This window comes from Solanum stenotomum, chromosome 4 (assembly GCF_019186545.1).
Source record: "Solanum stenotomum isolate F172 chromosome 4, ASM1918654v1, whole genome shotgun sequence".
Lineage (NCBI taxonomy): Eukaryota > Viridiplantae > Streptophyta > Magnoliopsida > Solanales > Solanaceae > Solanum > Solanum stenotomum.
Genome location: NC_064285.1, coordinates 2,802,528 through 2,830,345, shown reverse-complemented (window position 1 = coordinate 2,830,345; position 27,818 = coordinate 2,802,528). Strand labels below are relative to the sequence as shown.

At 34.8% G+C, this 27,818-nt stretch overlaps 3 protein-coding genes across 6 annotated transcripts; 2 read left to right on the top strand and 1 right to left on the bottom strand.

The window, feature by feature from the left end:
• Nucleotides 1-663: 663 nt before the first annotated feature.
• LOC125862563 (L-ascorbate oxidase homolog) lies at nt 664-3,175 on the top strand. The gene is made up of 8 exons (XM_049542672.1): nt 664-807; nt 935-1,044; nt 1,251-1,521; nt 1,623-1,725; nt 1,818-2,163; nt 2,251-2,616; nt 2,790-2,868; nt 2,951-3,175. Exons 1-8 carry the CDS (start codon nt 670-672, stop codon nt 3,167-3,169), a joined length of 1,632 nt encoding a protein of 543 aa, XP_049398629.1. The 5' UTR covers nt 664-669; the 3' UTR covers nt 3,170-3,175.
• A 5,583-nt stretch (nt 3,176-8,758) lies between these two features.
• On the bottom strand, nt 8,759-12,416 carry LOC125862256 (uncharacterized). Its single transcript, XM_049542287.1, has 2 exons — nt 11,988-12,416; nt 8,759-9,157 (listed from the first exon to the last, which is right to left on the bottom strand). The coding sequence occupies exon 1, from the start codon at nt 12,344-12,346 to the stop codon at nt 12,011-12,013; it is 336 nt and encodes a 111-aa protein (XP_049398244.1). The 5' UTR covers nt 12,347-12,416; the 3' UTR covers nt 8,759-9,157; nt 11,988-12,010.
• Nucleotides 12,417-13,306: 890 nt separating this feature from the next.
• LOC125861950 (polyadenylation and cleavage factor homolog 4) lies at nt 13,307-22,321 on the top strand. Of its 4 annotated transcripts, none has more exons than XM_049541875.1 (8): nt 13,307-13,732; nt 15,994-16,095; nt 16,174-16,437; nt 17,913-18,596; nt 19,062-20,009; nt 20,096-20,644; nt 21,646-21,708; nt 22,033-22,321. In XM_049541875.1, exons 1-7 carry the CDS (start codon nt 13,403-13,405, stop codon nt 21,685-21,687), a joined length of 2,919 nt encoding a protein of 972 aa, XP_049397832.1. In that variant the 5' UTR covers nt 13,307-13,402; the 3' UTR covers nt 21,688-21,708; nt 22,033-22,321. The 4 variants fall into 4 exon arrangements, with proteins under 4 accessions (XP_049397832.1, XP_049397831.1, XP_049397830.1 ...); XM_049541874.1 differs by having other exon boundaries at nt 22,021-22,321; XM_049541873.1 differs by lacking the exon at nt 22,033-22,321 and adding an exon at nt 21,771-21,847.
• The last annotated feature ends 5,497 nt before the right edge of the window (nt 22,322-27,818 follow it).

The following is a 27,818-nucleotide window of genomic DNA, read 5'->3' as shown; positions in this document are numbered from 1 at the left end:
GGATTTATATTACTTTTTAAAATTTTGTGCCTAGTTGAATTAAGCCACTTAAATTGGAATTGGAGAGTAACAAATTATTATCCCTTCAAAAATAAAATTTTCAACGCCCAAAAATGTTACTATTCATTATTTTATTTTTCCAAAATTTACCCTTTTCTCTGATATTTTTTTCAAATCCCAACACTAATTATTTCTACTTTTAATTAAATAAAGTTTCCAAAAAATAAAAAGGATACCTTTGATTTGTGTAGTTAATTACTCTCTACGTTGTAGCTTCTTCTTTTTTTATGTTCATTTAGAAAAAATAATAAATCCAAAACTGAACTATTTTCTATACTCATTATCTTATTTATTAGACCTTCTTCAAATAACAACAGCAACAACATGGCTACTATTAAGGAGATGGTTGAAAAATAATTATCAAACGCTGGTATTAAAATTTCTAAAACGTGATATTTTTATTTATATTTATTCTTTTTACTTTTTAGTGAAAACTACTGTGTAGGTAAAATAGTAAGGGAATGGAGCAATTTTCTCTAGGTAAGTTAAAGTTTGAAAAAGTAGTTGTAGAGTCTTTAGCTTTTAGGACTCTATGCAACTTTTTTTTTACTTTAAATATGAGAGTAAATTCAGCATCTCTATTAAGATAAAATCAAGAAGAAAAAAAATATGCTGCTAAACAAATTGATAGTAGTTTTTTTGGTCTCATTTCTCGTTGTGAATAGTATAGTGGCTGAGAATCCTTATAGATTCTACGAATGGAATGTTACTTATGGTACTGTTTCTCCTCTTGGTGTTCCACAACAGGTTTGTTTGTTTACTTTTCGTGTTCTGGAACTGATGTGATATAGATAGTCTATTTCTACGTGCAGATAACGTTTTGGAGATTCGATTTTATATTTGTGATGATTTTGTTGTAATGTTTTGTGTATAGGGAATTTTGATCAATGGGCAGTTTCCTGGACCTGATATTATTTCTGTCACAAATGACAATATTATTATCAATGTCTTCAACAATTTAGATGATGATTTTCTTATTTCATGGTAATTTTGCTTCACTTACTTCATTTGTTATCGTCGATATTATTAAATGAATAAAAATATCTATAGATGAAATGGTCACACATGCTCTTGAGCTCCTTATAATGTGATCTTGGACAATTGTCACCTTGTTATGTTTTCCAGTTATGACATTGTTATATATGCATATCGTTCTTTATCACTTGTTACATGTCTATTCTTCTATATAGGCATGGAGTGCAAAACAGGAGAAATTCATTCCAAGACGGAGTATGGGGCACGACATGCCCCATACCACCAGGGAAGAATTTCACATACCGTTTGCAAATGAAGGATCAAATAGGAAGCTTTTACTATTTCCCTTCAACTGCATTTCACAAAGCTGCTGGTGGTTTTGGTTCCATCAGGATCTTTAGTGGACCTTTTGTAACTGTTCCTCTCCCTGCTTATTCTGGCGATTTCATCGCCCTTATTGGAGATTGGTACAAGAGAAATCACACGGTACTTATAAATGAATTTTTCATGCTAGATGTCATTATATTTGTTGACGATTTGTTCTGATACTTACTTGGTTTTACTATTTAAAATATACATTTATACAGAACCTTAAAGCAATTCTTGACAGAGGCCACAAGTTGCCTTTTCCTGATGGTATTCTTATCAATGGTCGTGGCCCTAATGGCGCTTCCTACACAGTTGATCAAGGTAAATATAACTGCAGATGTCGTAATTCTTCTTGTATAACAGAGTTAGAAAAGAAATAATCTAACAATGAGTATCTCTATGTATGAGTGCAGGGCAAACGTATAGACTAAGGATATCGAATGTTGGATTGGAAAATTCACTGAACTTTCGTATTGAAGGACACAACATGACGTTGGTGGAAGTAGAGGGTACACACACAATGCAAGAGACATATACCTCACTTGACGTTCATGTTGGACAATCATACTCTGTCCTCATCACAGCTGATCAAGCTCCTAAGGACTACTACATTGTTGTTTCATCTCGTTTCACGTCTAAGGTTCTGACTACCACAGGTGTACTTCACTACAGCACCTCTAACAACATGGTCTCTGGCCCGATCCCTAGTGGACCAACCATTGAAGTTGGTTGGTCTCTTCACCAGGCCCGTTCTATCAGGTGTGAACTTGTTTTCCCCACTTTACTTGTCATATTTCGCTCTTCTAATATAACTTGGTACTCATTTTTTTTCGTGTCTTTGAGTAGGACTAACTTGACAGCTAATGGACCAAGGCCTAACCCACAAGGCGCGTACCATTATGGTATGATCAATACAACTAGAACTATCAGACTTGCAACTTCTGCTGGCCAGGTGAATGGTGAGCAGAGATATGCTGTCAATAGTGTGTCGTTTGTGCCCACTGATGATACTCCATTGAAGCTCGCTGACTACTTCAAGATAGGAGGATTCTACCCCGGAAACATACATGATGTCCCCATCGGTGGAAGAATTCACCTCAACACATCTGTTTTGCAAACTGACTATAGGACATTCATTGAGATTGTATTCGAGAACAAGGAGAGTATCGTCCAAAGTTGGCATATTGCTGGTTACGCCTTTTGGGTAGTAGGGTAAGAACACTCGTCATTTATTCCAATTTCTAGTTATTACTCCCTCCATCCCAATTTATGTGAAGGTGTTTGACTAGATTATAAATCATCACATTAAACATAAAGAAAAGAAGGGAGTGCTATTGAGTTATGTTTAATTTTGACTGTGAATTATTCCTGATGTTAAATGTTAGCATGGACGGCGGACACTGGACTTCTGCAAGCAGGGACCAATACAATCTTCGTGATGCAGTTTCACGTAGCACAACTCAGGTGATCAGATTAATTCATATAATATGAAATAATTTCCTTCCTGAGAAAAAAGACTAACATGAGAAAATATTGGAAAATGTAGGTGTATCCGAGGTCATGGACAGCAATATACATTGCATTAGACAATGTGGGAATTTGGAACATAAGATCAGAGTTTTGGGCACGACGGTATCTCGGACAACAACTATACATGAGGGTATACACAACATCAACCTCCTTACAAGATGAATATCTGATTCCAAATAATGCTCTTTTATGTGGCAAGGTGGCTGGATTCCACAACAAGACCATAATAAACTAAGGGCCAAATAAATATGATAAATTTGATTGACATATGATTTTCGCGGATTAGGGTGTTAAGATAGGTAATTGTGTGTCGTCTCGTTGTCCAGCGAGATAAGTTTCTCTTTGCATATTATTAGTATTAGCACGGTTCTCGTAGTTTATGGTCTCTCAGTTCCTGCTTATATTGTTTATTATTGTGCTTTAACTATTGTAAGTTTCTTTTTTCTGTATGTTCTAAAATGTTTCCCTTATTATTTGTAATATCTTTCCTAGTTTTTGTGTTACTTAATTTATTTGTGATATCTTCCTTACTTTTTGTGTTACTATGTGGATAAGTTCTACTAACATTAATGTAAGGTCCATTATCTTTTTAACTTTAAAAAAATTGCATTCGGTTCAATTCTCATGGTTTTAGTTGTCTTGAAATTTATAATTTAAGAATTGTTGTTTTCCTATCTATGATTAGAAATTCACATTCTGTTATGTTTGCTTCTGTTGGATTAAAACAACCCAAAAATACTTTTAATATTGCTTAGACTTGTAAGTTCTAGAATTTTTACACATAAAAGAAAGAATGTTAAATATGAAAAGTCCTTCCAATGGTTATGATCCTCTGTTTAAGCCCAATGTACCACCACCAAAAGCGCTACATGGAATTGAATATATTGTAATCTTAATAGGTAGTGTGTTTCATAGCAGTCTTTCTACACATCCATATATTTTGCTTATATTGTTTTTGGAGGATAATAAATTAACTAATGTTGTGGCCATAAAAAATAAATACAGTCCATATATTCAGTTTAAAAATCTCAATAATTTTTAAAATTTATGAATTTAAAAAGCATTTGATTAATTTGATACATTGGATGATATTATGGTATATTCATTATTAGTTTAGTGTCCTTATTATGTTATATTAATATTTTCTCAAATATATTAAAGATGTAATATTTAATTACTATATTGTTTAAATTGTATGTTATGAATTATATTGAGTATATTAGTATTATTGTAGTAGTAGTACTTTGTCCCCAAGTAGATTTGCTAACCTAGATGATGAGGACATCTCTGAGGACAAGGAAGAGGAAATGCTGGATTATTGTTTTGCAAATCCAGCTAGGAATGCTGATATTTCTCCTAGGCAACAATGCAACAACAAAATGAAGCATGGAAGAAAGCATAGTTGAAATGGTAAAGTGACCGAGGAGTTTGTTCCAAGGCACCCTACTGATGCAACTGGCGAAACATAATCATATGATAGTGTCAACAGCTTCAACAAGATCCAATAAAGCAAAAAAGTGATGGACTATCAAGTGTTATTGGACAGATTTGAAGAAGCAGACAAGAGAAACATACTTCAAGTTCCTTTAAAAATTTAATATATCTTTTTTAGTTTATACATTTGTAAAAGGAAGTTTGAGGTTGGTAACTCAACTTTCTCCTTGGCTTTTATGATTTTTTATTACTTAAGAATCTTCACTTGTAATATCATCATAGAGTGTATTATAAACTTTGTGATGATCATAGAATATCTAGTTATCTCTAGCTCGTATTTTCTTCATGGTTGTTAATTAGTAGAGGATAAGTATCTCATTAGGATTGGTAAGGTAAGGACCAACCTCCCTTGTTTGTACGTATTCCTATTGAGATTTTTTTTTTTTATGTTTATTATTAATAAAAAAAACCACTAGAACACTGTCTACTAGTATAAATTTGCTCAAAAAAAAGTATATTAGTATTATTGTACTTTTTTATATTTAATAATCTTTTAATTTAATATATTTAGATGTTGAGAAAACAAACAGTCTTAATAATTCAATGTTCAGATCTACAATAACATCTTAATCATTTAGTTGTGCATTCAGATTCAAGCGTTATGTTTTAATCTTAATGAAAATAAATAAGGCCTAATGACTGAGTGGTAAAAGAACAAATCAACCACACTTTTCGGGACCTTTTTTTTTTCTTCACAAGATGAAACTCAACTCTCATTCTTTTCGCAAATGGAAGGAGATGTCGTGCAAGCCGAAGACTTTGTCAAGTGTCGATAAACTCACCTATGATAATGGGTCGATCTTGAGAATTAATCCTAATCGAATATATTGAAGGCTATCCTCTTAATTCTTAGAGTAGATATTATATATAGGATAATCAATTCATTGCGGTGTCCAAGACAAGACAAGATGAATAAGAATGTTGAAGGGACATAAGACTGATCAGATAAGGTAAGGAAAGACACTGACCATCTAGGTCACCAATCTTCTTTTTTAGGGAGTTGGAGACGATCATTTATTAGAAGTCAGTACTAAAATGATTCCACAAACAAAGAGCCATAGAGCCATATACGTTTTATTGTAACATCTGCTAATTTTTTTCGCAAATAGATAGAAAACAACAATTCATTTGTTATGATTCAAGGCAATGCAATGTTATGTGAAAACAAAACTAGAAGTTGAGTAAACTAATGCAACAATTTTAGGCTTATATATAACGTTACAGAATGATTGTAGTTTAATAAGTGAAAGAAACATAATCTGAAATCATTTTCACGACTTAGGCACAACATTATACCATTTTCCGAAAATAAATTTATACTTAGTAAGTCTCTGGTATTGAGTTGAGCTAAATTGAGCCCATTCTTAGGTCAGCCCAATCGAATCGAACCTATCTCAACGCTAATTCAACTTATTTATCAACAAGTACTGTGGAGGGATACTTGATATTTCTCTACCGTTAATCACATGTCTCGAGTTCAAGCTTATAGGAATGAAGAAAATTATGTTGGCAATATCATCTCTAAAAAACGAATCAGGTAATGCATGGATTTTAGTATTTGCATAGCTCCATTTCAATATTTGACATTTTCTTTTAGTATATTTATAACAACAACAACATACCAATTAATGTTAAGGATATACTTAAAAATAATTATCAACTCAGCTATCATTACAAAGTATTGGTAAAATAGAAGGATGGAGGGAGGATTTTTTTCTAAATAAGTTAAACATTGAAAAAGTAGTTGTAGAGTCTTTGGCTTTTAGGACTCTATGCAACTTTTTTTTCACTTTAAATATGAGACGTTAATTCAAATACTCTATTAAGAAAAAGAAGAAGAAAAAAAAACTATTGACATTTTAGTTAGTTGCATAGAATAAGGAAGAAAAAAAAAATGTTGACATTTTCTTTAGGTACAATTTTTTTTCTTTTTAAAATGTCCCTATATTTACTAATTCTCTATATAATTTCAATGCTCTACAGTAGATTCTTTAAGACCTAATATGTAAAATGCATTTTAGTACATTATATACATTTTTAATCTAAATCACAATATTATTAAAAAATTTATATTATTTTTAAAATTTGTGTGCCTAGTTAAATTAAGCCATTTAAATTGAAATTGGAGAGTAACAAATTATTATAGCTTATACTCACTTCAAAAACAAATTTTTCAAAGCCCAAAAATGTTACTATTCGTTATTTTATTTTTCCAAAATTTACCCTTTTCTCTAATATTATTTTCAAATCCCAACACTAATTATTTCTACTTTTAAATAAAGGTCCCAAAAAATAAAAAGGATACCCTTTGATTTGTGTTGTTAATTACTCTCTACGTTGTAGTTTTTTTTTTTTAAATGTTCATTAAGAAAAAATAATAAATCCACAACTTAAGCATCGTTTACTATACTCATTATCTTATTTATTAGACCTTCTTCAAATAACAACAACAACATGATTGATATTAAGGAGATAATTGAACAATAATTATCAATGTTGGTGTTAAAATTTCTATAACGTGATATTTTTATTTATGTTTATTCTTTTTACTTTTTTTTTTCATTTTTGTTGAAATCTACTGTTGTGTAGGTAAAATAGTAAGGGAATGGAGCAATTTTCTCTAAGTTAAAAGTTTGAAAAAGTAGTTGTAGAGTCTTTAGCTTTTAGGACTCTATGCAACTTTTTTTAACTTTAAATATGGGACGTTAATTCAAATATAAAATCCAAATGAAGAAAAAAAATATGTTACTAAAAAATTGTTAAAGTAGTTTATTTTGTGTCACTTCTAGTTGGGATTAGTATAGTAGCAAAGGTATTTCCTTATTATTTGCTATGTCTTCATTATTTTTTATTATATTATTAGAGATAATTTAGGTATAAGTTTTATGAACATTAACATAATGTACATTATTTGTTTACCCTTAAAAAAAATGCATTTGGTTCTATTCTTATTGTTTTAGTTGTCATGAAATTTATAATTTAAGAATGGTTGTTTTTTTTTATCTATGATTAGAAATTCACGTTTTGTTATGTTTAATTCTGTTGGAATAAAACAACCCAAAGATACTTTTAATATTGTTTACTCTTGTAAGTTATAGAATTGTTACACATAAAAGAAAGGATGTTAATTATGAGAAGTCCTTCCAATGGTTATGATCCTTCGTCTAAGCATAATGTACCACCACCAAAAGCGTTGTAGAGAACTTAAAAAACTAAAATATTACAAGTGTCTAATTTTATCGGATGTCCACGAAGGGCTCAATAAGTTTGTATTCGGACTATTTAGATCAACTAAATAAGAATATGACTATGTAGTAAAAGAACAAATTAACCGCACTTTTCGGGACCCCTTTCTTTTTTTTACAAGATGAAATTCAACTCTCATTCTTTTCTTTCATAGCTGGAGCAAATGGAAGGAGACGTCTTTTATTTACAAGATGGAATTCAACTCTCATTCTTTTCTTTTATAGTTGGAGCAAATGGAAGGAGACGTTGAGCAAGCCGAAGACTTTGTCAAGTGTTGGTAGACACGCCTATGGTAAGGGGTCGATCTTGAGAATCAATCCTAATTGGATTTATAAAAGGGAGACTCTCTATCCTCTTAATCTTTAGAGTAAATATTATATATAAGATACTCAAACCACTGCAGTGTCCAAGATAAGGCAAGATGAATAGGAATGTTGAAAGGACATAAAGCTCAGGAATGACCCTAACCATCTAGGTCACCAATCTTCTTTTTTAGGGACGATCATTTCTTAAAACTCGATAATAGTGTGTTTCTACCAACAAAGAGACATANTACTCCCTCCGTCCCTTTTTAGTTGTCCACTTTAGAAATGGCACACAGATTAAGGCAACAATGATTAGCACAATGAAGTTACAATTTTACCCTTATGACAACTTTTCATTTCAAAATTACAACCAATTATTTGAATTAAAGTGAAATAAATTGGAGGGAAACAACATACACTTTTACAATTTTCAAGAAGTGTAAATAAGGGTATAATAGGAAAAAAATTGTTGTCCTTTCTTGATTTGTCAAAATGGACAACTAAATAGGGACAACCAAAAAAGGAAATATGGACAAGTAAATAGGGATGGAGGGAGTATATATAAGATACTCAAACCACTACAGTTTCCAAGACAATGCAAGATGAATAGGAATGTTGAAAGGACATAAAGCTCAGCTAACACAAGGAATGACCCTGACCATCTAGGTCACCAATCTTCTTTTTTAGGGACAATCATTTCTTAAAACTCGATAATAGTGTGTTTCTACCAACAAAGAGATATATCTGTTCTATTGCAACATTGCTGATTTTTCCACAAATAGATAGAAAACAACGATTCATTTGTTATGATTCAAGACAATGCAATGTTATGTGTAAACAGAACTAGAAGTTGTGTAAACTAATAGGAGCATTAATAAGCCAGTACTACTACTTAATCGTTACATTGCTCTCTGAGGCTGTATATATATAACAGCACTCGAAGAAAGAAGCACAACGTGGTTCACAAAATTACAAGATTCAAACACCAAAGATAAATCTGGCATAAAAAAACTGGCAAGTAAATCGCCATCCTTTGAAGCAACAAAGCGGCAGGTTATTGTCAACTGTCAAGTAATTGAACTGCATATCGTGATCTAGAGATTAGGGAATCGAAGGTCAATTCTGCTTCAGTTTGACGAGATTGAACGTTCGTTCCAGACAGTTTGAATCCATGATGCCTGAAAACAGTCAAACCAAGTTTGGTGTCATACTAATTGTTATTAAAATCTGCCATAATTCACAGTAGGAAGCAACTTCAAGACAGAGAAAAATAGGGTCACGAAATGAAATCCGTAAAGAAGCAAAAAGTAAAAACAACTAACAGGGAATAGGTATGTCTCACTTGGTGAAATGAGCTTACCCACCTTACACATACAGGTGGAAGTTCGAATTTCCATTTTGTTTGCCCTTCCGCACTCCCTTTCCCTTCCCACTTAGAAAAATATATGAAAACTGTACAACAAAATTTCATCTCTTAATACCGAAGTGGTAGAAGAGTAACTACACAGCCAGCTTCTGCAGTTGTTTATCAATCTCGTACAGCCTCTATGAAGTAAGACAAACTTGTAAAATGAAAGAACAACTTGAAGCAAAGTATCATCTGCATCCTCTCTATTCAGGTATAGACTCTAAGGGAACGTTTTGTAGGAGGTATTAGAGAAAATAATACATGTAATAGCCTTGGTAATATTTAATCCCTTGCTTGGTAGTGTTCTCAACTTATGTATTAGTAGTAAACCATCACATTAACAATACAGGTACTGTTCCTATTCTAATACACCTCATTCAGTACTTTTCCAATTCTAATACACCCTACTCATTAATACAACAAACCAAATAGTCAATAAAAAATAATGTCCGCATAACTAATCCTAGCATTACTAATACACCCTATTTAGTACTATTCTTATATATCCTACCAAACGACCCCTAAATGTTTAGTTCAATTTTTTAAAAAAAGAAACACAATTTTGTCAATGTCCTTCAAAAGAGTTGCAACATAAATAAAGCATGGCAAATGACAAATATTATGGATCCCTAACACATTCACTCATCCTTTATTAAGAACTCCTCCAAAGAGAACCAACTCCATTTCTAGAATGCTCAACCCACATCTAGAATTCACTTCCTTCAGAGAATGCCCGGCTCCATGTGGTTCAGACACTTAAAAAATGTTGACGGGTGCATGTTGGATCCTCCAAAAGTGGTGCATTGTTGGAGGATCTCACATGGGCGCCGCAACATTTTTGAAGAGTCCGAGTTACATAGCCCCATATCATTTTTCAAAGTAGGTGTAAGTGGTTCTTCAGGCCTTAGCTTAACTGGCATGACTCCAGCAACTTCATTTCACTCATTCACAAAGAAAAATGCCTCCAAACTATCGATGATTAATCCAGTCCACAGAGTATGTTACTTCCAGCTTTTTCCAAAACAAATCGAGCCTGATCTATGTTTCAAACAGAGATATGGGTATCACAGTCTTTGAACTATTAAGGAGACATTATTGAACAAACCATAGAAACTTCAAATCCAAAGTCAAGTACTCCCCCCGTCCCAATTTATGTAGCAATGTTTGACGAGGCACAAAGTCTAAGAAAGAAAGACTGACTTTTGAAACTAGTGGTATAGAATATACCATAGACATTTGTCTGACTATAAATATTCTCATTAACCGTAAAATAAAAAGCTTAAAATTAAATTATTTTTAAATAAGTTAGTATGGTATTCTTTTTCAACAGACTAAAAACAAAAGTATGCCATATAACTGGAATGGAGGAGTAGTTTCTTTACTTTCTGGAGCATACTTCATTTGTGCAGAAAAACAAATGATGCCATGCATCCATAATAATCCAAAAGGCAACAACATTTTCATTCAATTATTGTATAGAAAGACTGTACGCCATGTGTCCAGGACAGTCGTAAAGCTTACAGTTGAGCTGCTCAGAGAGGACATATTACTCAACGTCTCCAATCTTCATGATATACATAAACTGATAAAAGGAACTCTTTTTACTACAGCATGACTATTTTGTGTAACATTCAGCAACTGAACATTGTTTATTTCTAGCTAAGTTGCACAGAACAGGAAATTCAACCCTCAATTTCTCTTCATCCAATCATCTATCATTCCAAAAACAGGTTCTTCTAGCCATCCCAACTTTCAATTCGTGAATCCCTGAAATTCAGGCCATAAGTTTCTTATCTGCTACCAATTACTAGTTCTTGAAGGCAGTGCCTCTGGTCTCCTGAGGTTTTTTATCATGTGATTGTCCGTTAATTTTAACTATTGGCGTGAACAGGGGACAAAAATGCTTAGTTTTGATAAATTTTTAGAAATTCTTATATGCATAAAGGTATATTTATAGGAACACTTTATACCTACTCTCAAACTTAAGGTACCAGTAATGTCATTTTCTAGTGATTTTCATGTGACAGTTATTTTGTGGGATAATGTGTAAAACATGAGTCATTTTATTGGTATAAAACAAACAAAAGTGATTTCACTAAGCCATTTCTGTATCTTGGATGACCATCTAAGAACTTAACTCTTAATGCATCCCATGGGAGGGGACGGACCAAACCACTATGCAGTATTGAAACACTGATTTTCTTTTCTTTTCTTCACTTCCCTTTGGTAAGGAATGTTCAATAGTAGTTATTATAAGCCAAACTTCCCACTCATTTGACCTTCACATGCTGTTTCTGAAGACAGGTCTATTAATCAAACAATAAATCAACTTAGACTCGATCACTAACGGACTGGTTATACGATGAATCATCTATAACTGGTCCCAACGGATGTCCAAGTGTTGTTAAAGGCTCAAGCAAGCTTAGGTAAAGCCAGGTTGTTGCCCGCGGTGGTGTAATCCGATAACATTATACAAAAAACAATCCTTTTTTTTCCATTCTGCAGCATTCATCCTATTTCATTTCAAAATATCACATCTACAAATAATTGAAAACTCCTAAATTCATTAACACTAAATATAAATTGCAGGAATAACTCACATAGAACAATACAATCTTACTTTTCAACAGTCTTCACCGAAGAGGCGACGAAGACGGGAAGCAAAGCGACCAGTAGGCTCAGCAGCAGCTTCAGCAAGCAAGCTTTGCCTAATATGATCCATTCGTTGAACAAGTCCTTGTTGTTCTTCCTCGAGCGCAGCATTATCCTCCATGAGATTATGAATACGATACTTTTGCCCAAGCGATCTAACACTCAATAGAAGTATTCCTGTCATGGCGAAGAACTGTATGAAACTGTCTTTTCTCTTCATTGCGTTTGCAAAGAAGCCTAATGACTTATTAGGGTTCTGGAAGCCGCCGGAAGCGACCGATCTCGGTGGTGGAATAGAGGAAGCCATTAAGATTCCTGAAGACGCCGGAAAAATAGTCGCCGGCGGGCAAATGATCTCTAAGGAATTACAGCAGTCTAATGGCACTTTTTTTAGTTCATTGCTTTTTGCACTCCTATTTTGTGTGATTTGTACTTTGTCCTATTTTTTAATTATTATTATTTATATTCTAATTATTACTTTTTCCAAAATAATGAAAATTGTTCATTGTTTTAAAATAAATTTATTTTTACTTGTCATATTTTACGTATTAAGATTTTTATTTTACTTGTTTTACCCTTAATAACAATAATTTATTCTCAAGTCTAATATTAAACTTTTAATTAATATAAATATTATGATAAAATACTCATATCAAACACTATTTTACTTTGTAGTTTATATTGTAGAATATAATAATAAAAAAATCTGTTGGGGTTTACCTTTTGGGTCGAGCTCGTCGCATCGGGCTTGCCTAGTGCGGGTTATCTCTCCTATGTGGTTTGCGAGCTATTGCATAAGAGCGAAAGTTTTACACTGTGCGCACCCAAAGGGTAGCGGCTGCGAATTTTCCTTGTCATCAAAAAAATAAAATAAAAATATGTTGACAATAAATGACATATATAATAATAATAATAATAATAAACCAATAAATAATTATAAGAATTGCAAAAAAATTAGATAAATCAAAACCAATAAAAATTCATTAATTTAATTTAATTTTAAAATTTTAAAATTCAAACTTAATTTTTTAAATCTATTTATATAAGAAAAAATCTAGTCAAACAGAACCATATACATCTTTAGTAAAATGTTTACTAGAAATATATTTATTTTTTTTTTCCATAAAAATATTGGCTAGTAATCTATTTAATCTTTTTGCCTAATTAGGAGTCAATTTATTCATATTTTATTTTTATTCTTATTACAGTAATTTGGTTAAAACAGTGTGCCTTTTTAGGACATGAATTATCATTTTTCTTCTGGGGACTCTCATTCATCACTCTCTCTTTCTTCTTCTAACCCCCCACCCCCCTTTCTCCCCCACCCCACACCACCGGAGGTTTAAACCCTAACTCTACTCCGATGGCTTTAGCCGGCGGCTATGTAAACTCCAAGTTAATCCAAAACGACGCTGCCGTGGCGCCAAAACCCTTGTCATCTTCTGTAATCGAACGATATAAGGCGGCGTTGAAGGAGAGGGAAATGGAAATTAGGGCTTCTATGCCGAACGGCGATGATGATGTTATCGTGTTGCCTCCGTCTATGAATGAGATTGTTAGGCTTTATGAATTGTTGTTGTCCGAACTAGCTTTTAATTCTAAGCCTGTCATTACTGACCTTACCATCATTGCTGGCGAACAGAGAGAACATGGTGAAGGCATTGCTCATGCGATTTGTAATCGGATTCTAGAGGTAGTGTGTTACAGTATTCTGTTTTCTTAGGGCTTTGAAATGCTGCTTACAACAACAGTTAATCCTAGCCGTTTCAATTCCCATTTTCAATCTGATTATCTTAATAAAGCGATTTCTTTTGTTCTGATGTAAAAATGGTATTGCCTTTGCTTTTTCTATGTCGAATTCTATCCTTTTGAACTGTATTGAAGTTTCTTGATGAACTGTATCGTTTCAGGAGTGTTGGATTCTTGTGCATTCTGTTGATTACTGTAGTGGTGAATTGTTAATCTTGTAACTGTTAAAAGTTTCCGTGGAAATGCTGTTTTTTTAGTTTGGTTTATTGCATTGTCAAGAGTATTGTCATCTAGATATCAAAAGTTGAATGCTAGATTTTAAGTCCAAGTATTCTGTGAATTCTGGTATGAAAATGTGGCATTTTATGGTATGGGAGTCCTTGGCAATAAGCATTAGGCAATTGAAATGAACTTAGATGCTTTAAGCTACTCTCCATGACAAATACGTGTAGAGCTGAATGAAGCAGTTCCAAAGTCTGGGATCTTATACTTGTCATGACTTAACTGTTCTTGCAGATTTTTATGTTGTATGGAGCTTGTGAAAACTCTTACACTCATTTCTTCTGAACCCGAAAGGAAAAGTTAGAAGAAGTATACTGATAGCGACTGACACTCAAAATTATAGATTATATCAGGCATGGACAAATATTAATTCAAATTAACGAGTTAAAGTAATACATTCTTTTCCAGTCCTCTTGCTTTGGTCTCCTTAAATTGTTTCATCTATTTATTTTTCTTTGTTTGGGCTGCTGGTGGCTAAGATTTGGTGTGGTAGTTTGTGGTTGAGTGTTAGCGTTGGATTCATCATCTCCATGTGCTTTTAGATGAAGTTAAAGATTAGGGTACTTCTCCTTCTAAAATAATAGAATGATGAAAGGTGCTTCTAATATCCAATAGTTCTAGCGTCATGTGGTTGATGTTACAATATGAACGGAATATATTTATTTTTATGATTAATATTGCTGTGACGCAAATTAGTCTTATAAGCTTACTGATTCTTACAAACTGGGCAGCAGATGTAGAAAAGTTTGTAGTCGTGCTCCTTTTGCTTGATCAATTCCTTCCGTGTGTAAATGAACAGAATACTTGCACAATAGATGGTGGGGAAGTTTGTCCTTTGTTTGGCTGTGGTGCATAGATTTGATATATTCTTACATAGAAGAGGTTAAGAGAAAATATATCATGGAAGAGTAGTTTGGTTTACAGTTGATGCTTTTTCAATAGGTGAGTTGTATGAAGAAAAAGGAACTCTTGGGATTGCTGCTAAGTGCTATTCCTCTTAGAATGGACTGGAAAGAATCAAAGAAATAATGAAAACTTCATGAGATTTAGAGAAAATCAGCATGTAACTACTCCCCTACTTAGTTTGAAAATTTTCTAGTTCACAGTGGCTTAAGTTTTATAAGGATTATGGCTGAAAAGATAGCCGTCTCTTTATTCATTTTGATAATTATTTTATTTACAGGGGTTTGTTTTTTAAGGATTACTGTTCAAGTGCTTTCGACCACACATCACCTGCAACATAAGCAGGACAAAATGTAGGAACTAACTACTTTCTGAGAGCTGTATGAGGCGCCGCCCAGTATAGCTAAAAACCACTTGATAGTGAAACTATTGATCACTTGTAGTAACTGTTTAGGTTAAGCTAAATCTGACCAATGCTTATTCAGATTTTTATATTTACAAGTAGAGTCTCTGCCTTTCTTTCTTTTTGTTTTTTTGTCCGGGGAACTGGTAATTTTTTGTTCTTAGCATGCCATTTTGATGTATCTATACCCATATTTTTCTGCATTCTTTTTTTCTTTTTGTTTTTTTTTTTGATAAGATAAGTGGTATTAATAACAGCATCAGGAAGATGCATAATTTACAAGATATGGCATTTGAGCTTACAAAAAAATCTCTAGCTAACTATACAAACTATCTAAGCCAGAGCTAATGAGTTAGTAAAATCCTGAAGTTGTTCAGCATTAACAGTAGGATACAAGTTGGCCCAACTAAACAAATTTTCAGTGCACCTAGTCTTCAAAATGCCTAAAGCAGTTGACTCTCCATCAAAACATCTCTTGTTCCTCTCTAACCAAATACACCAAAAAATACAAGCAGGTATCATAATCCAGATCTTCTTGATGGCTTTGTCAACTTTCCATAGACTCCAACTCTCATATGCATCCTTAACAGTGAGGGGTGNACATTACTCTTTTTTAGGTGCCAGTTGAGCAGAAACTACCTGCATTATACCTTCTGGATAGTGTTGTAAAAAATATTGGCAAAGACTACATCAAGCATTTCTCTTCCCATTTACCTGAGGTGAGTTGTTTTATATGGTATTTGCATGACTGCTATGATGTTATACCACTTTATATGATTTTGTTTTTCTTTTCCAAGGTTTTCTGTGAGGCATATAGGCAAGTGCACCCTAGCATGCATCCTGCAATGCGCCACCTCTTTGGAACATGGTCGACTGTGTTCCCAGCACCTGTTCTCCAGAAAATTGAAACTCGTCTTCAGTTTTCACAGCCGGGGGTCCAACAATCTTCTGGCTTGACTTCGTCAAGAGCATCTGAATCACCCCGACCAACTCATGGCATTCATGTAAATCCAAAATATTTGGAAGCAAGGCGTCAGCTTGGGCACTCCACTATTGATTCAGTAAGCTTTTAGTGAATCCCCATTCTCCCCTTGACATCTATTCCCTTCTCAAGTTCTTTGTTTTCTAAATTATCTCTATTTGCAGATGGGTTTATGTTTTCTGGTGCTGTATTAAGTATTTATTTTAATTTATCATCTGTTCCGGTGTTCCCCCTTGGTTCTCATATCCATACCTAATATTTGAAATTGTTGAATTAACTTTAAGGATGTGGCCAAATTTATGAAAAAGTCTTCAGCAAAAATATTGTACTAATTAATATAATCTGAAATGCATTTTTTTTTTAAAAGGTAAGTATGTTATATATTCAAAAGCAGAATAACTTAGCACTAAGGTAGTACACATAACTGGAAACCTTCTGTACAAAAACAAGACGAATTAGGGGCTCTCTAACACTGAGGATCTAATTAGTGTAGGCATGAAACAAAATTTTGGTCGAAATTTTTTTCTATTAATTTATGCCTTTTAAGCTTCCTTTGGTTCCTATACACTACCAATGAGGTGAAAAAAATACCCTTAATTGGCTTCTTTCTTTTGGGTAAGTGCAATAGCAACACCATTGGAGTTGCTTATTCCAATGGGAGGAGAATATGTTTAACACCAACAAGTTCTAGGGCTTAAAACTGAAATAATTGTTAAAAATGTTACTTTTTGAAGTATCAAATTGAGCCAGAAATGTCATTCAAGGAGACTAAGCTTGAAAGTAGGTAAAAGGCTTTAATCACGGCATGACAGAAGTTTAAAGCCTTCTGCCTCCAACTTTACTAGTAGTACAGGTAAGACACATCGTTGACACATATCATCGACATTGTTGAGTCTTATGGTTGGATCTTCTATAGGTAGTTGTGATAGACATAATTGAACCACTTGATTCTAGTTTTCCTTTTCATCTCATTTTTCATCCCTTTACTGGTACGTTATGTAGGTTTTGAGAATTTGGTCCTTTGGAAGTACCTGGGCCTGTAATTAAAGTAATTCTATTGGGAGATAGGGGGTTAGTGTAGAACAAACTTGATTGAGGATGTCATGTTGGCATTTCTCATTAGGTGTCAAATGTGGTTAGATATTTTTTATTCCAGATACAGATGATCACTCGACATTGATTTGTGAAGTTAGAACTGTTCGCGCAATTTGGCTTAGCATATTTTCAGGGAGTCACCCTACAAATATCGTAGTCTAGTTATCAATCCACATGATTTTTTTTTCTTTCACGCAATCTAGATGAATGGGGTAGAATGAAATAGCATTTTATAAATCTGCTGACTCCTGTAACTTCTGTATACTTACTAGTTAGGTAGTTATAAGGGTATTATTTTGAAGTAAATGTGATAGGCTTCATAGTCGAGTTACACCGACCGACTTGCTTTGTTGTACTTATTAATATGTTTTCATTTAGATGCCAAACATGTGAAAGGGTTTTAAACTGCAAAAAGGGTTGATGAGTAGAATTTCTTAGAGTGAAGTTTGACTGTTGCAGGTAAGAGCTGAAAATTCTACAGCGCATATATCTTCAGATCTGGAGGCCAAGCAAGTTCTGTCTACATCTTCAAAGAATGCGAGATTATCCTCTCCTTATAGAGTGGGGCCTCCGAGATCATTGTCACCCACCCTCACCTTGGATAATCCTGCCATAGGACTCAGAGAAAGGGCCTCACCATCTCATACTGCATTGGATTATGGGCTTAGCAGAGTAAGAGGTAGAGATGTTGAGAGGAGTGAGTGGCAGAGAATTTTGCCTGATGGTGCCAATCAGCAACCAGACATTCCTTCTAAATATCGCATGAACAAGGGAATTGATCTTCAAGGACCTAGAGCTTTGATTGATGCTTATGGAATTGATGAAAGGGAAAAAGTAGCCAATCTGAGGCAACAAAAGTTCGCGAATGCCACTATTAATGGCTTAGGCAATAGGTTAGCAGTTAAGACATGGCAAAACACCGAAGAGGAAGAGTTCAACTGGGAAGATATGAGTCCAACTTTAGCAGATCAGAGTCCTTTTAATGATTTGTCAACATCTGTTCGCCATCCTCAGAGCATTAGAATGAGACCTGGTGTTGATTCACAACATGCTGTGCCTTTGGTGACTGACCCTAGAAGGAGCTGGGCTAATCGAGGACAATATTCTTTAGTTCATGATTCTTCCTTGGATGATGTTCACTCGGTTAGTATTGATGTACTATTGCATGCAGTTATTTTCCTTAGTTTTGTGCTTATTAATGTTATTCAACTTAGTTTTTTGCTTATTAATGCTATTCAAACTTTTTTGATGTCTCTGATATCTTCAACTTGTTTGGAGAGCAATAAAAAAATCGCCTTAGCAGCATATTTTTTAATCTTATCTTCAGCTGATTGTTCAGATTGGAATTCTATATCTGCTTCCCATTGGCTAAAACAAACCTAATTGGAGCCAGTGGCTTTATTTGGTTGTATTTATTATCTCAGTTATTTGATGGAAGTGGACCAAACTCGTAATTCTTACATTTATTTCGCGATCAAGATAGCATCATAATACACCATGAGGAAATTCATTTGCTCTTTGTCTTGTATATAAGGGGGCATCTTTTTTTGTTTTATCACTTGAGAGATTTTTTTTTTCATATTGAAATTATGTCAGTTCTTTTGGCAGTCTGGTCGAGGGGCGAGAAATAAAATTACTGGATATTGCGATGAGACATCTCTGCTTTCAGGTTCACATTATCTTCACAAGCTTCCAGAAAATGTGCCACAGTTGCCTCTAAGACATTTAAAGGGTGAAGGAAGTGGAATCTCATCAGCTACCGGTGAATCAAATCACCCTTTGATTGGCAATTTGGCTGCTGATGGACATACTTGGAGGCCACCATATGTTCCACCAAGAATGAATCCTACTTTTGACTCTTCAGTTCAGGATATTCGGGTGGTTACTGGACGTGGCCCTGGTGTACCATGGCCTCCCCAAAATGTGCATGCTCCCCAATCTTTGACTTCAAAACCTGTTGTTCTGCCTCATAATCATGTCAGAAGTCCTTTTGAAGTAAATAATGCAAGCAATTCAGTTGTCAATCATTCTTTGGACAGGCCAGTTCTTCCTGAGCAACATATTGATAATTTGAAGAGCAACTCACATATCAAGTATCCACAATTTCCTAGTCAACACCCCACATCATTTTCTGCAAGTCATCAAAACCCTGAACAAGTGACTTCAGCAGAACCTCAGCTATTGCTTTCTCAGCGTATTCATCAGACTATGCCTCCAAGTGCCTCACTTCCAGCCTCGAACCATTTGCTACCGCCAATTTATAGATACCCTTTACAGGGTCCTGGTTCTTCTATAGGTACTCACTTCCCCCGTCCAGTTTCAGGTCCACAGGTGTCTATGCCATTGGTTAATGTCCCAAATACGTCATCACAATTTTCCTCAGGAGCCTTGCCACCTTTTCCCAGAGGCCCACTTCCTATGCCTTCTAAGTTCATGCCAGCATCCCAAAATCTAGGTCAGGTTACTCCTAACCCTCCAGCAGCAGGCTTTTCAAGCTTGATTAACTCACTCATGGCACAAGGTTTGATTTCATTGACAAATCAAGCTCCAGCACAGGTACTTGTTTTTTTTCCTATGCCAAGCTTTCTCTACTGTCAATTTTCATGTGAAGATTTTTCTCAGCCATGTGATACAATTTGTAGGATCCTGTGGGCCTTGATTTTAATCCGGATCTTCTTAAGGTTCGTCACGATTCTGCAGTAACTGCTTTATATGCTGATCTTCCAAGACAGTGCACAACTTGTGGCCTACGATTTAAATGCCAAGAGGCTCACAGCAGTCATATGGATTGGCATGTAACCAAGAATCGAGTATCAAAAAATCGCAAGCAGAAATCTTCTCGTAAGTGGTTTGTAAGCGTCAACATGTGGCTTAGTGGTACAGAGGCTTTGGGATCTGATGCAGTTCCTGGATTTCTACCGACTGAGCAAGTTGTCGAAACGAAGGATGATGAAGAATTGGCCGTTCCTGCTGACGATGAGCAGAATGCTTGTGCACTGTGTGGAGAGCCTTTTGATGATTTTTACAGCGATGAGACTGAAGAATGGATGTATAGGGGGGCTGTCTACATGAATGCACCAAGTGGGTCAACTGTTGGAATGGAAAGGTCTCAGTTGGGTCCAATTATTCATGCAAAATGCAGATCTGAATCTAGTGCAACTCCACATGAGGACTCCAGAAAAGTGGATGAGGTCGGCCCTCTCTTTTCCTTTTTCTTAGGTTAGATTATTTGATTGCATTTTAAATATTATTGTGTTAGTTATTACTGAATATTGTAACCTGATGGTGATGCACATGATGCCAAATGCCAATATGGACCCATGACTGGGGTATCATTCTCTTAGTGGTGAAACACCTAACATGGAATTTAATCAGTAGTGCCTCTATTTTTCCCTGTAGTCGTATTCCTAGCAACTTTTGGGTGGTTGAGGACATGAGGTTGGCCATAGCTCAATGCTTGAATCTCTATAGTTTGTTCTTGAAGTTGTTTGGTACTTGGGGTTCGTTTGGTGGGGTGTATAAGAAAAGTGTTGGATAGGGTGTATTAGTTGTGCTGAATTTATTTCTTATGCATTGTTTGATTTGGTGTATTAAAAATAACATGCATTGCATATTTCTAAAAAAAGTCATTTGTTTTCAAAAATACCCTCCACAAATAGTGGAAAGAATGTGGAAAAGGTTTTGAGGGAAATTGTGTCTTTACCTATGTTAATGCATTCATTAAACCCCCCCTGTGTTTTTCATGCATGCATACTTTTTCTAATGCATGCTCTATTCTTGCATTAGTTATTATACATAGGTTGAAAAAGTGTACCAAACAAGGTATTAGTAATACGCAGAGCGAATGCATGCATTATTTTTTAATGCGTCCTACCAAACGACCCCTTAATGACATAGTGCATACTTTTCTGAATATAATAATTCAAAAAAGCGAGTTTACCTGCGAATTTGAGTGCCTGATTGTGTATAATTAGGTGCAAGTTGAGGAGACGCAAGAATTGCCACTCCTTAGAGTCTAGTGTCTAGTGATTATCATAAATTGCTGTCTGTTTGTAATCTCAAAACTGTTAAAAGTTTGAGACTTTTTGTACTATTTACTTTTCCCAGATGCGGGGAATGTGCTTGTCGATCCAGGGTTACTGTTTATGGTTTCTAATTTGTTTTTTATGTTTGGAATTTGTCTATTCTGTAGGGTCAGGAAGATGGAAGTCAAAGGAAACGAATGCGAAGTTAGCTTCATTAAATCAGCTTCTAGGTGCATTGTAACTTTATCTTGAGATTTCTCCATGATAGCATTGAACTTTAGATTATTTCTAGGTACCATGCCAGAATCATGTACATGTACAGGAGTTGTAACATCAAAGCTTCTTGTCAGAAAAGGTTTCATACAGTCTTGGGAGCATTTTTATCCTGACTTTCTCTATTTTCGTTTCCATTTCGGATCTTCTTTCATCTGTTTTCTTTTCCTGTTCACTTTTTGAGTGGCACGACCAGCCAGGTGCTTTTCGTATCCTTCGAGTGTGAAAACATTTGTGGGTTTAATCCATTTTTTTCTCCTTTCACATAGAGGTTTCTGCAGGAGGATATGCAGGGAATGCTTCGATGATCTTCTTCAAGCTCGTGCTCTGTCAGGACAGAATAAATCTACCGTAGGTGCAATTAGGATATCCTTCTAGTCTTATCAGATGTATAAAATATGAAAATTTTCCGTCTAAATTTACTAGGCGTATACATTTCGATGTTCGAGCTGTTTCGATATGATATCTAGTGCTTCTCTGTGTTGAATTACTCATCTGCTTCAATGAAACATGTTGGCATTTGTTATGTGCTTGAGACAGAGAAGTCTAATACTAGTAGTTCTTTTTAAACAGTTAATACTATTCGTCTGTCGGGGATCTTTATGCAAATATCTGGTCGGATTTACTGTTTACTTTTCTTCTTCAGTATCGATAGATTATGCATTAATCATATATATACATTTGCTGTCTGTTTTATGTTTATGCAGTTGAGTGGGCAGCTATTCGGATTAATTCTTCTGTATAGAGGAAAAAAGCCAATTTACAACTGTAGTATGCAGTCCAGAGTCTGTGTTGGAGTTTCGACTCTAAATTTGAATCACGTACTGCAGGGTCTATTTGGGAGTGACGCTTCCAATAAAGTTTTCTCCATATCCAAGGTTCAAACTTAAGACTTGTGGTTAAGGGTAGAGCAGTTCTATCACCGCACCTTGGTAGTCTCTTTTTTTATCTTCTCATGTCAATTTTATTTCCATTTATATAGTATTAAACACGTTCACATGGTCAAAAAGGAAAATATGTCTTGTTTTTGAGTTACCTCTTTCGTCTCAAATTTTTTTGTTTGTGATCTTTTTTACATGCCGCTTAATAAACATTAATTAAAAGAGTGTTTAAACCTATTTTATCCTTCATTAGTATTTGAACACACAACAATCATAATATCACGGTAATTAAAGTGTTTGTAATCTTTAAAAATAATTACTAGTAAAGATAAAAATGGGATGAACTTAATTCTAAAACAAAAATAATTTAACACAACTATGTTTAGAAATCACGGAGACGGAAGGAGAACAAATTAGACAATTATTGTTGGACCCACTTTAAGAGCAAACTTAATGGCTTGGATCATTTTTCTTGGCTCCTCTTTATTTAAAGACGAAATGACTTGAGAAATCATTATATTTGTTTCCGTTTGTCATTTCGGTCCTTATACTTTGTGGAGTTTCATTCAGACACTAATATTTGATTCAAAGCAAGGTTCTCAAAGTCTTTGACTTTTCAAGATTTGTTTATTAGAATGAAGATTTTCTTTGAAAATGTTATGAGCAATTTAACTAAAGAATATTATGTTGTCGCCAGACATGTTTGCCTCCGTTTGCTCTATCTGTAAATTTTGAATGATGCAATCAAAAATGCGCAAAGAAGCAAAGGGAAATTGAAAGGATAGAGTATTTCTACGTTAAATTTCCTAATTCTTGTAAAATGACTTCTAAATATCTAAAATATGTGTAAAATATGGTGTTCCCCAGCTCATTACGGAGGTCCTTATAAAGTCTTTTGAGAAAAAAAAAATTGGGTGCTCCGGGCGCCAGATTCATAGGCTAATATACACGAAAAATCGGGAATTTGGGTAATTCTTAAAAAAAAGGCTTGTAAATGCGGAAATGGACGTTAAAAAAATGGTTTGAGTATACGTGAAAGTTCTCTAACTCATTACGTAGGTCCTCATAAACTTTTTTGAGAAAAAAAGTTTAGGTCCTCCGGGCGCCAAATCCATAGGCTAATACACACGTCGAGGAATTTGGGTGATTTTTAAAAATGGGCTTGTAAATGCAGAAATGGGAGTTAAAAAAATGGTGTGAGTATACGTGAAAAATCTCCAACTCATTACGTAGGTCCTCATAAAGTTTTTTGAGAAAAAAAGTTTAGGTCCTCCTGGCGCCAGATCCATGGGCTAATAATACACACGTCGAAAAACTTGAGCGATTTTTAAAAATGGGCTTGTAAATGCGGAAATGGGCGTTAAAAGAATGGTGTGAGTATACATGAAGGTTCCCCAACTCATTACGGAAGTCCTTATAAATTTTTTTGAGAAATTTTTTTTGGGTCCTCCGGGCGTTAGATCCGTGGGCTAATTATTCATACACATGAAAAATCGGGGATTCTTAAAAAATGACTTGTAAATGCGGAAACGTGGTGTGAGTATACCTGAAAGTTTTCGAAGTCATTACGGAGGTCCTTATAAAGTTTTTTGAGAAAAAAACTTTGGGTGCTCCCGACGACAGATCCAGGGGCTAATACACACGAAAAATTGAGGAATTCAGGTAATTCTTAAAAAGGGGCTTGTAAATGCGGAAATGGGCATTAAAAATGGTACGAGTATACATCAAGGTTCTCAACTCAGTACAGAGTTCCTCATAATGTTTTTAGAGAAAAAAAATTTGGGTGCTCCGGGCTCCAGATGCATGGGCTAATACAAACGAAAAATTGGGAAATTTGGACGATTCTTAAAAAAAGGCTTGTAAATACGAAAATGGACGTTAAAAAAATAGTGTGAGTATACGTGAAGGTTCACAAACTAATTATGGAGGTCCTCATAGATTTTTTTGAAAAAAAAATTAAGGGTGCTCCGGGAACCAGATCCATGGGCTAATATACCCGAAAAATTGGGGAACTTGGGCGATTCTTAAAAAAGGGCATGTAAATGCGAAAATGGGTGTCAAAAAAATGGTGTGAGTATATCTGAAGGTTCCCCAACTCATTATGGAGGTCCTCATAATGTTTTTTGAGAAAAAAAATTTGGGTGCTCCGGGCGCTAGATCCATGGGCTAATACACACACAAAAATAGGGAAATTTGGGCGATTTTTAAAAAAAGGCTTGTCAATGCGGAAATGAGCATTAAAAAATGGTGTGAGTATACTTGAAAGGTTCCCCAACTCATTACAGAGGTCCTAATAAAGTTTTTGAGAAAAAAAAATTAGGTGTTCCGGGCGCCAGATCCATGGGCATTAACACAAGAAAAAATCGGGGAATTTTGGTGATTCTTAAAAAAGGGCTTGTAAATGCAGAAATAGATGTAAAAAAATAGTGTAAGTATATGTGAAGGTTTCCCAACTCATTACGGAGGTCTTCATAAAACTTTATGAAAAAAAAAGTTTAGGTACTCCAGGAGCCAGATCTATGAGCTAATACACACGAAAAATTGGGGAATTTGGTCGTTTCTTAAAAAAAGACTTCTAAATGCAGAAATGAGAGTTAAAAAAATGGTGAGAGTATACGTGAATGTTTCCCAACTCATTACGGTGGTCAGTTTTAGAAATTTTTTTGGGGTGTTCCGGGCACCAGATCCATGGGCGAATACACACGAAAAATCGAAAAATTCGAACGATTCTTTAAAAAGGGCTTCTAAATGCGTAAATGGGCGTTAAAAAATGGTGTGAGCTAAGTGAGGGTTCCCCAACTCATTACGGAGGTCCTCAAAATGTTTTTAGAGTAAAATTTTTTGGGTGCTCCAGGAGCAAGATCTATGGGATAATACAAACGAAAAATTGGAAAATTTGGGCGATTCTTAAATAAGGACTTGTAAATACAGAAATGAGAGTTAAAAAAAGGTGTGAGTATACGTGAAGGTTCCCTAATTCATTAAGGTGGTCCTCATAAAAAAAATTTAGAAAAAAAATTTAGGGTGCTCTGGGAGTCAGATCCATAGGCTAATACACACGAAAAATTGAGAAATTTGGGTGGTTCTTAAAAAAAGGCTTGTAAATGCGGAAAGGGGCATCAAAAAAATGGTGTGAGTATATGTGAAGATTCCCCAACTCATTACGGATGTCCTCATAATGTTTTTAGAGAAAAAAAATTTGGGTGCTCCAGACGCCAGATTCAAGGGCTAATACAAACGAAAAATCGAGAAATTTTGGCCATTCTTAAAAAAGGGCTTGCAAATACGAAAATGAACGTTAAAAATGGTGTGAGTATACATGAAGGTTCCCTAACTCATTATGGAGGTCCTCATAATGTTTTTTTAGAAAACAATTTAGGGTGTTACGGGAGCCAGATCCATGGGATAATACACATGAAAAATCGAGGAATTTGGGTGATTCTTAAAAAATGGCTTGTAAATGCGGAAATGAGCTTTAAAAAAATGGTGTGACTATACTTGAAGATTCTCAAACTCATTACGAAGGTCCTAATAATTTTTTTGAGAAAAAAAATTTGGATGCTCTGGGTGCGAGATCTATGGGTATTAACACACGAAAAATCAAAGAATTTGGGTGATTCTAAAAAAAGGGCTTGTAAATGTGGAAATAGACATAAAAAAATTGTGTGAGTATATATGAAGGTATCGCAACTCATTAAGGAGGTCGTCATAAAGATTTTTGAGAAAAAAAGTTTAGGTTCTGTGGGCGCCAGATCCATGGGCTAATACACAAGAAAAATTGGAAAATTTGGGCGATTCCAAAAAAATGGCTTGTAAAAGCGAAAATGAAGGTTAAAAAAATAGTGTGAGTATACGTGAAGGTTTCTCATCTCTTTAAGGAGGTCCTCATAAAGTTTTAGAAGAAATTTTTTTTGGGTGCTCAGGGCTCCAAATCCATGGGCTAATATACATGAAAAATCGGAGAATTCGGGATCTTAAAAAAGGGCTTCTAAATGCGGAAATGGGCGTTAAAAAATCGTGTGAGTTTAGTTAAGGTTCTCCAACTCATTACAGAGGTCCTCATAATGTTTTTAGAGAAAAAAATTGGTGTTCCGAGCGTTAGATCTATAGGTAATACAAATGAAAAATAAAAAAATTTGGGCGATTCTTAATTAAGGGCCTGTAGATAAGAAAATGAGCGTTAAAACAATGGTGTGAGTATACATGAAGTTTCCCCAACTCATTAAGGAGCTCCTCATAAAGTTTTTTAGAAAAAAAATTAGGGTGTTTCGGGAGCCAGATCCATGGGCTAATACATACGAAAAATCTGAAATTGACGTCAAAAAATTGGTGTGAGTATACGTGAAGGTTCCCCAAGTCATTCTGGAGGTCTTTATAATGTCTTTAGAGAAAACAATTTAGGGTGCTTCGGACGCCAGATCCATAGGCTAATACAAACGAAAAATTGTGAAATTTGGGCGATTCTTAAAAAAGGGCTTGTAAATATAGAAATGGACGTTAACAATGGTGTGAGTATACGTGAAGGTTCTCGAAGTCATTACGGAGGTCCTCATAATGTTTTTTGAGAAAAAAATTAGGGTTCTCCTGGAGCCAGATCTATGGGCTAATACTCACGAAAAATTACGAATTTGGGCAATTCTTAAAAAAAGGCATGCAAATACGGAAATGACCTCTAAAAAAATGGTGTGAGTATACTTGAAGGTTCTCAAACTCATTACACAGGTCCTAATAAAGTTTTTGAGAAAAAAAAATTGGGTGCTTCGGGCGCTAGATCCGTAGGCATTAATACACGAAAAATTGGAGAATTTGAGCGATTCTTAAGAAAAGGCATGTATATGCGCAAATGGACGTAAAAAAATGGTGTGGGTATATGTGAAAGTTACCCAACTCATTACAAAGTTCCTCATAGAGTTAGGTTCTCCGAGCGCCAGATCCATGGGCTAATATATACGAAAAATTAGGGAATTTGGCAATTCTTAAAAAATGGCTTGTATATGCAGAAATGAGGGTTAAAAAAATAATGTGAGTATACGTGAAGGTTTTCCAACTTATTACGGCGGTCCTCATAAAGTTTTTGAAGAAAAAAAATATTGGGTGCTCTGGGCACCAGATCCATGGGCTAATACACAAGAAAAATCGAGGAATTCGGGTAATTCTTAAAAAAGTGCTTCTAAATACAGAAATGA